This window comes from Zeus faber (genome assembly GCF_960531495.2).
Source record: "Zeus faber genome assembly, chromosome: 21".
NCBI lineage: Eukaryota > Metazoa > Chordata > Actinopteri > Zeiformes > Zeidae > Zeus > Zeus faber.
Window position 1 is genome coordinate 3,559,816 of NC_137208.1, and position 10,214 is coordinate 3,570,029.

The following is a 10,214-nucleotide window of genomic DNA, read 5'->3' on the forward strand; positions in this document are numbered from 1 at the left end:
TTAAAACCTCCGTTTTGACAAACGATTAAAATAATGATTTTCTAAAAGAGTTAATTTCAATTTACCGTAAGTTTCACTTTAATTTTAAACTATTAATTGTGTGTATAATAACACAATGTGAAAAATAATAACAAAATCACATAGACGGTATTTTATTTTATTTTGTGTGAATTCCAGCTTTATCGCCAACATCGACGTGAACTACAATTGCCGTCGGAAGGCCGACCAAAGTTTAACACAGAGGTTACAAACCAACCCTTGGCCGAGCGGAGCGTAACACAGACACGAAACCGTTTTTTAGGATCAAGTTGTTCAGAGCCACGGAGGTAGAGACGTCATTCAATGGAAACACATGCAGGGTCAGAGCAACAGAACAGCACAGACAATAAGAATACACCAGTCAACAAGAAATAAACAGAAAAAAACAGGCAATTAGTAATAGACAGACAAACATAGAACAGCAGAGACAATAAGAATACACCAGTCAACAACAAGAAATAAACAGAAAAAAAGATGTAACAGACAGACATTTAACAATGAAATAAAACAATAAAATGACCATGACATGTGGCAGGATAATGGAAAATAAACCAAATAATTGTAATCAGTATAACAACAAACTGTAGTAATAGTCTGATGTACAATAGTACCGTAGGGTATATTATACAATAAACCTTATTATTTACCATCAACAACTCATATTCCAACATAATAGTAAATAGGGAACCTTTGCATTCACACATGTGAAATAAAATGAAAATAAAATCAATTTCATGTGAACCTTCTTAGCGCCCAGTTAGTGTGCGTTCACGGTTGGCCAACCGATAAGTCGTCCCCTCCGTGACGGTGGACGTTGTTGTCGGCCCTCGGAGCTTGGGTTGTGCGCACGTTGCACCGGGAGCAGCCCCGGGCGTAAGGACCGGTGCCGTGGTGGTGGTGGTGGTGGTTGTTGTTTTTAACCCCCCGGCGTCCATGGAGGAAAGCGCCTTCAAACACCTGGCCAGGCTGACCCAGGAGGGCCAGCTCGGCTCCCTGCGGCGGGAGCTGTCCGGCGGCGGAGCGGCGACGGAGGCGGCGGCTCGGCGCGCCGCGGCGGGCTCCGGGGACACCCTGCTGCACTACGCCGCCCGCCGCGGACACGCCGACGTCCTGGACTACCTAATCACGGACGTGGGGGCGGATGCGGAGTCGCACAACAGCGACTACAAGAGGCCGCTGCATGAGGCCGCGTCCATGGGGCACATCGCGTGTGTGCGCCGGCTGCTCCGGGAAGGAGCCACGGTGGACTGCTTGAAGAAGGCGGACTGGTGAGCACCACATCGGCTTTATTACCGACGACCAGGGCCGGTCATTTTTTAAATATTACTATCCACATTATCCATATATGATTATAAAGTTTAAAGTGTATAAAGTAGACGGTTTAAGATGTACGTTGGCCGCCTTGGGAAATATCCCCTTCGATAGCTCAGTTGGTAGAGCGGAGGACTGTAGAGGCACAAGCTGGAATCCTTAGGTCGCTGGTTCAAATCCGGCTCGAAGGAATTTTTTTTTTTTTTATTCTAACTGAATTGAATTTTTATGTTAAAGACAAAATCACATGTTTCATATTTATAATGTGTTTATTTTAGCCGGTACTCTATGTGCTGTTTCCATTGCTGGTGTCAGTAAATACTGAGTTAACCTCATTTTATGAATCTAATAATATTTCATTATCAATATCTCCATTAAAGTGGTAATCCGTGACATTATTTAGTTGGAATTTAGATATATATATTTTTTTAATGATCAACTATTTACTTAGATGCCAGTATAAAAGAAACAGCCGCTCAATATGCATGCGCGCCTGTGCTGTCTCTGTGATGGTGGCGGGCTCCGCCTTTCCTTTTTAGCTATGCATTAAATACTGATTTTAACCACAACCTCTGCAGTGCTATTAATGAAGCGAGCAATATGTCATTATCAACATCCCAGTCAAAGTGGTAAACCGAAAGATCATTTTGTTCTAATTTAGGACCGCCCGCAAATAGTCGACCAAAGGTTAGTCGACGACAAGAGTCTTAGTCGACCAAGTTTTTCATTGGTCGTTTGGTCGCTGCGGCTTGAAAACCTGTTTGGCTGGACCCGTGTATGACGCGCTACAGGGCTTTTCATTCGAAAGTAATTTCTGAACAAGAATAAATATTCGGAGCGCTTGCCGAGTCATTACAGCGTCTGATGAAGTAACAGGCGGCTCCTTCGTGTGCGCGGCGCTTGTAAGTTACATTTATATTTTAAAGGCGGCTTTTTAGGCCTTGTGTTTATCTGTAAGGTAGCACAGCGCTAACGATGGTAGTTATAACATTTCTCTGGGCCCTGGAACTCAAACCGTTTTCTGACGCCCCAAAAATCTGTGGTTAAATAATTAAATTAATATCACAAACGTGAGACGATTAGTCGACTAATGGCTTGGAACGGGTGACTGCTGGTCGACGAGGATAATTTTGTCGGGCGCGGCCCTAGATAAAATATCACATGTTATATATATATCCCATATTTATTTCACTGGGGCTTTATAAGAAACAACCATTCGGGTTTCTATCTGCTGTTTCCATTGCCGGGGGCGGGGTCCGCCTAAGCGCGAGGACATTGTGAGAGACAGTGTACCGACCCTCAGGAAGTAAAAATAATGAGGCCACATTCATTTAAAGTGGTAATCCATTATTATTATGATTATTATTATTTATTTTTTTCAACCCCCGTATTTTTAACATTGGTCCAGTATTTATTTAGCTGACACGTCGCCAGAAACAGGAATTCAATGCATTTGTGTTATGTTTGTGGATCGGGGGCGTCCGACAGTCGGATTTCGGATTCAGTGTGAAGCGGGACGGGGGGGTAAACCCGGCGCCGACGATCTCACGGCCCGCCGCCCTCACCAGCGGCGTCCAGCGGCGCTCAAAATGTCCCTCGCTCCGCCAGGACCCCTCTCATGATGGCCTGCACTCGGAGAAACGTGGAGGTGGTCCAGGAGCTGCTGTCCCACGGCGCCGACCCCTCCCTGAAAAACAAGGACGGGTGGAACTGCTTCCACATCGCGTGCCGGGAGGGCGACCCGCAGGTCGTGCGGCGCCTCCTGCAGGCCGCCCCGGAGGTGTGGCGCACCCAGAGCAAGACCCTCAGGACCCCCCTGCACACCGCAGGTGAACGAGGCCGGCGTGGATTTAAAGGGGGATTCCGCCGAGAATCGGAACGAGATTATTCCGCCGGGTGCATTTTCAAATACGAGGTAGTTGTCGTGGCGGGGATTGGTGCCTTTCTCTACGGACAACCAGTACGGAAAAAGAAAAAAAAGCTTCACAGTCCGAAAAGTACAAAGTAAAAAAACAAACAAAAGGAGTAAATAAAAAATAAATTGAAAATTGCCAAATATTGAGAAATTGTCAAAAAATGACCAGAAATAGCCAAATATATAAAATCACAATCTAAATAATACAAATTTGTAAGGGGTTGATATGCACAGGATGAATCATTGAAATATTATTAGTTTACCCAAAATTGTTATGTCTTATAAATTATTAAGAAAACAATTTATTATTTGCTGCTGTGACACCTCAGTTAAACCTTTGACATACAGTACTATTTAAAAGAATTATATATTTTTTCAAGACCTTATATGTTTCTGTTTAATTTCCTGCTATTCCTTCATTTTACTCTCTTTTTCCCCCTCTTTTCGGTTGTCAGCGCTGCACGGCTGCAGGGAGGTGGTGGAGATCCTGCTGCAGCGGTAGGTTCATCAGTTTATTTCAGAGGAAATTACAGCTCCTACGTATTTTATCTCAAAACGTCTGAGGAAGCATCACATCAGCAACGATTAAACCCCCCAAAGATATTATTAAAAGTTTGAATGCATCTCAGGCTCAAAACCAACTGTTTTTTGTTTTTTTGGGGGGGGTAACTCTCTTTGCATCACAATACACGCACAAAAAAAATACATTTCCATATTGTCTTTATTATATTTAGTGGATATGGAATGATGATATCGATTTTACCGATGCAAGATTTGTCTTTTCCTTTTGTCAATTTTGCCGAGACCAGCATGAAAAAGGTCTTAAGAAATCTTAAAATAAAATGTCATTATTGGTTATTATTGAGGACCCAAAGCTGAAATTGAGTAAACATTTACAATGTTTCTTTATAAATACATAATAATAATAATAAAAATAATTACTGTCAGCCCGAGCTTCAAGCTTCATCTCTCGCAGATCCGGGAACCTCCGAAAGCTGTAACACGCACCCAACACGACTCAACTGGACCCTGTGTATTGCTGCCTGCAGCTGTATTTATTGTTATTATTTTCTTTTATGCAAAGACCTTGAAGTGTCTTGGTTGTTGTCCAGGTGCGGCTACCCTCCAGACGGCCAGGACCGCTGTGGAGCGACTCCCTTCATGGACGCTGTGAGGAACGGACACGTCTCTGTGGCCAGGCTGCTGCTGGAGGGGCACCAGGCACGCTCACGTCCTTCCTCTTTGTTATTTTAATATTATCACTGTTGTCCAGAGGTGGACAAAGAACAGAAAACACTTCCTTGAGTCACAGCACTGCAGAGATACTTTACTGGATACAAAAACCTTTATCTACACACACATGCACACACGTGTGTATTGTGCATATACATACATACATTTTAGAGGAGATCTTTTTAGGGAACCACAACAGAGACCCTGTCTTTTCAGTTGACATTTGCTTTAAGCCATTTCAAAATATGTAAAAAATAAAAATGAGAATAAAAATAATTAGATATAGTATTTATTTAACAATAACACAATATTGTACAACAATACCACTATATATATATATATATATATATATATATATATAAAATGTTGGTGTAAATTCCATTTTTTAAAGAATTAATTCTAAGAAACATTGAAAACAGAGGAGCAGAATACTTTATTAAGAATAGCTTGAGTTAAAGTATAAGTCACACATTTTAATTCTACCCAATAAAGTACCAGGTGAAAACCTGTTCAAATAATGTAATGACAGCATTTGTAAGTTTTCACTTTCCACCTATACAGCAAACAAAAAGCATCAAATTGTGTGTGTGCGCGCAGGCCTCTCCCTCACTGTGTGACGCCCTGGGGACCCAGGCGGTGCACCAGGCTGCGGTGACCGGCCAGCAGGGGGCGCTGCGCTTCCTGCTGTGTGACCTCGGTGTGGATGTGAATGAGGGGGGTGGCGACGACAAGCTCACTGCTCTGCACTACGCTGCCAAGGTGAGTCCCGAACTACAGAACCCTAACCCCAAACTACAGGACCCTAACCCAAACTACAGGACCCAAAACTACAGAACCCTAACCCCAAACTACAGAACCCTAACCCCAAACTACAGAACCCAAAATACAGAACCCTAACCCAAACTGCAGAACCCTAACCCCAAACTACAGGACCCAAAACTACAGAACCCTAACCCAAACTACAGAACCCTAACCCCAAACTGCAGAACCCTAACCCCAAACTACAAAACCCAAAACTACAGAACCCTAACCCAAACTACAGAACCCTAACCCCAAACTGCAGAACCCTAACCCCAAACTACAAAACCCAAAACTACAGAACCCTAACCCCAAACTACAGAACCCTAACCCCAAACTACAGAACCCTAACCCCAAACTACAGAACCCTAACCCAAACTACAGACCCTAACCCCAAACTACAGAACCCTAACCCCAAACTCAGTGCAGATGCTCACATGGGACTCTGTTAGTTTGTTGAATAGAGCAACAAGACCAAACAAATACAACAAGACGTGTGTTTTTCCATTGATGTTCCTGCTGATAACTGCAAAACACCACAACGTGCTTCTGTTATGTCATGGATGGATAGACCGATAGATATATACTACATTATTATTATATAGGGTTAGATAGATATATACTACATTATTATTATATAGGGTTAGATAGATATATACTACATTATTATTATATAGGGTTAGATAGATATATACTACATTATTATTATATAGGGTTAGATAGATATATACTACATTATTATTATATAGGGTTAGATAGATATATACTACATTATTATTATATAGGGTTAGATAGATATATACTACATTATTATTATATAGGGTTAGATAGATATATACTACATTATTATTATATAGGGTTAGATAGATATATACTACATTATTATTATATAGGGTTAGATCAATAGATAGATGGATAGATATACAGATGGATAGATAGAGATGGAACCTCTGGATGAAACCCCCAAACACTGCAGCCGCACTGAAAGGAAAGCTCTCACGTCCGTGCGCCGGCTGCTCCTCAGGAAGGACACTCGGACACCATCAGAACTCTGCTGGAGCTGGGAGCAGATCTGCACGTCAGGGACAAAAAGGGGAGAACTGGTAAGAGACTATTTTCTCCCAAATGATTTATTTTTCTCTCCCCTCTCACATGCGGGCATTCACTCCCTAATCCATTCCTGAAGTCAACTTCACCAGCGCTGACCTTACACCGAAAAGTGTCACTATATCTGACTCGACACCTCAACATATAATTGATACCTGATGAAAAATGAAATGGATAAATGAGCTGGAGAGCGAAACGAGAACAGCACCCAGAGCTCAAATCACGTCGCTGTCACTGTGGGTCCAGCGGTGAGAGTGTATGATTCACTCATTTTGACACCAAGGCGGCTTCACACCGAATGCGTGTCCGCATCCGACAGTCGGATCCTCCCCCTGGTGGCCGACGGGTGAACTGCGTCCGAGTTTCCTATCACAAAATTTGTCCGGGAAAATTGGGAGAGCTGGGTTTTTTGGGTTGTTTTTTTTTTTTTTTTCCCAGAACAACAGAGTAGTTGGATCAGCTGGACATTTACCACATTCCATGAATCAGAGATTAAAACTCCCTTCAACAAGAGATTTATTGATAGTGAATATGATGACACCCAAGGTTAATAATAATGAATGTTAATAACGTCGTTATTTGACATAGGTGACTTTTTATTTAGTTAGAATTTACTTCGTTTAAGATCCATTAAAAAAACTTTGAATTGAGTCATGATTTTGATTGAGGCGATAAAAAAAAATCGCTCTTAAAGACGCCCTGTCCCGAAAATATGTTTTTTATTTTCAGATCATGCACTCGAGCCATTCTAACATGCCTTCGGTCCACCCGGTCTGGAAAACGGACTGTTTCACCGGGTGGAGCCACCCTCCCGAGGCCCCTAGTTCTGTGAGCCAATGGCGTTTGACTATGGCTTCTGGGTTTTCGCCGTATTTAGTCTGTAAAAACCTTCACCTATTTCACCTCATCAGTCCAGCAAAATCTGTTTCCGAACAAATTTGAGGCCAGAAATAATCAACCCAGCTGCTAAATCTTCACTCATATTAGGTCTACAAGGCCTCATTGAAAAGGTTGTTACCACAACCCACTGCAGGGCCGGGGGAGCGGCTGGGTGGGTGGGTGGAGGTGTTGATTCTGATTCTACCGAAGCCCCACTTGAGGTAGAGAGGGGCCGCAGCTCTGAACGGCTTGTTTCACCACACTTCCGAAACAGACAGTTCACAAAAAAACCGAGTGAGTTGTCTTATTTCCGAGCTCTTCAACGAGGCCGACGGCCCCCGACACCTTTTTAGTTTTCTTTTTTTTCTGTTATTTATCTTCTTTTTTTTTTTTGATTTTCTACCCTGCCTTGTTTTTTATCTACCCTGCCTTGTTTGTTTTTTGTTTTTTCCATTGTAAAGTGTCCTTGGGTTCCTGAATGGCGCTATATAAATCCCAGTTGTTATTATTATTATTATTATTATTATTATTATTATTATTATTTCACAGTGTGTGTGTGAGTAGTTCCGACAGAGACCGAAAATGTATGTGCACAAGCACTGAAAAAGTGAGTTCTGCATAATTGGTCCCCTTCAAAATGTGTTTAGAGAGGTGTAAGTAGCAGTAAAGTAGAAGGTAGTTGTAAAGTAGTTATGATGTAGTAGTAAAGTGGTGGTGAAGCAGTAGTAGTGAAGTGGTAATAAAGTTGTAGTAATAAAATGGTAGTAAAGTAGTAGTAATTAAGTAAAGTGTTACTAAAGTGGTCGTAAAGCAGTAGTAGTAAAGTGGTATTAAAATGGTAGTGAAGTGGTAGTAAAGTAGTAGTAAAGTACAGTAATAATAAAGTAGTAGTGGTCTTATCTTGTGCAGTAGACTGACCTATTTCTGTTGGAACTGCTACAATGTCCAATTTCTAGTTTCCGTTTTGGGATTATTTTCTTATTTTAGTTTTATGTACATACACTGCGACCTCCTGCCCGTATTTGTAACTCGACTCTTACTTTTTTTATATTCCACTCTTATTTTATAAAAATATATTTATATTTCCTCCTTATCTTTGCCTTGTTATTCTATCTTTTTATGCCCACGACACAGTTGTTGCCTCTCATGCCCCAAGGATTTCATTGTACCGAACGACCTTGTGTTGTACTGTACACTTAACAAATGAAACACTTTGAACTTTGAACTAAAATGATAGTAAAATCATAGTAAAGCGGTAGTAAAGTGGTAGACAGTAAAGTGGTAGTAAAATGGTTGTAAAGTGGTAGGTAGTAAAGTGGTAGTAAATGGTAGTAAAGTGGTAGGTAGTAAAGTGATAGTAAAATGGTAGTAAAGTGGTACTATAATGGTAAAGTGATATTAAAATGGTAGTAAAACGGTAGTAAAGTGATAGTAAAATGGTAGTAAAGTGGTACTATAACGGTAAAGTGGTATTAAAATGGTAGTAAAACGGTAGTAAAGTGATTGTAAAATGGTGGTAAAGAGGTAATAAAACAGTACAGTGGTAAAGTGGTATTATATTTTTCAAGCTGCTTTCCTGTTCAACAGAGTAGTATTAGTAGTAGTAGTAGTAGTAACCTAACCCTCTGTTAATGAGCTTTCTGTGGATAACCCTCCGCAGCTCTCCACATGGCCTGCATGGGGCAGCGTGAGGACGCCGCCCGGACACTGCTCCATGTTGGACTCCAAGACTCTGAGGATTCCTCTGGCACCACGGCCCGGCAGCTGGCCAAGAAAGCCCACGTTCTCGGGGTGTTCCGGCATGTTGATAGTAATATTAATATTCATATCTGAATCACAATGGACTCTGTGGTTTACATTGTGTGTGTAAAAAGAAAGAAATATAAATATTAAAAAAAATATATATATATATATATATATATATATATATATAAAATTGTAAAGATCAACTGTTTATCACTTGGTTATTTACAATGTAATTAAAAGTGGATTAATGGGGGTTTGAGCAGTGGATTATTACCTGATGGATAACTTGATTATGACTGTGTGTCTGATATGTGTGTTGGGACCGGGCGACGTTGACAAAATAAAATATCACAATAAATATTTTGACATATACCTCGATATAGATATTTTTGGGGTTGACTGTTGGCGCTCTCATGATGTATTTACACGGGTTAGGGTTAGGGTCTGTTGATTGGAACGTCAACGACGGTCGATGGCATTTTGACCTTGCTGAAACTTTCCATAAAGACAGCATTCAACTTTATGACAGTCTTACAAGCATCAAACTCGCAGGTGATATCCAGTCTCGCATCGGGATATCGATATGATAGCAATATATGGCCTTCGCCCCAATGTATGTGGCGCTTCCATCAGGTGACACGTTGCTCTTTGTTTACAGTGAGCAGAAATACCTGTGATATGATGGATAGATGAATGGATAGATGGATAGAAAGAAAGAGAGGTGGATGGAGGGATAGATAGATAGATAGATAGATAGATAGACAGATAAAGAGGTGGATCGATAGATAGATACCTTTTGGTTTTTCAACCACTAAAAACATCAAAAAATGTCTCAAAACAAAGGGCTGTGTTTATTATTACTGTGTTTACTAGTAATAAATTAGAAGATGTCTTATTCTTATTCGTATTCTTATTATTATTAGGGGTCCACCTCCAAAGGGGCGGGAGCCCTGTTGTTTTTGTTAATGAAAAACTGACGTCGGAAGTCTATGGACGTCATGGATCCGTCGCACTCACAGACAAGATGAGTAAAATGTGTGTCTGGGGCGGTCCCTACACGCCGCCGTCCAAGTTTGACCCAGCTAGGTCCATTATTGTGGAAAAATGTAGTAAAAAAAATGAATTTGTTGTCATTGGTGCAACGCACGAGCATGCGCATATGACGTCTCGCACAGGTCACATGGTA

At 41.3% G+C, this 10,214-nt stretch overlaps 1 protein-coding gene across 1 annotated transcript; it reads left to right on the forward strand.

The window, feature by feature from the left end:
- The first annotated feature begins 893 nt into the window (after positions 1 to 893).
- On the forward strand, positions 894 to 9,261 carry ankrd16 (ankyrin repeat domain 16). Its single transcript, XM_080022246.1, has 7 exons — positions 894 to 1,307; positions 2,959 to 3,179; positions 3,721 to 3,763; positions 4,378 to 4,486; positions 5,096 to 5,257; positions 6,321 to 6,399; positions 8,943 to 9,261. Exons 1-7 carry the CDS (start codon positions 973 to 975, stop codon positions 9,113 to 9,115), a joined length of 1,122 nt encoding a protein of 373 aa, XP_079878372.1. The 5' UTR covers positions 894 to 972; the 3' UTR covers positions 9,116 to 9,261.
- Positions 9,262 to 10,214: the final 953 nt, after the last annotated feature.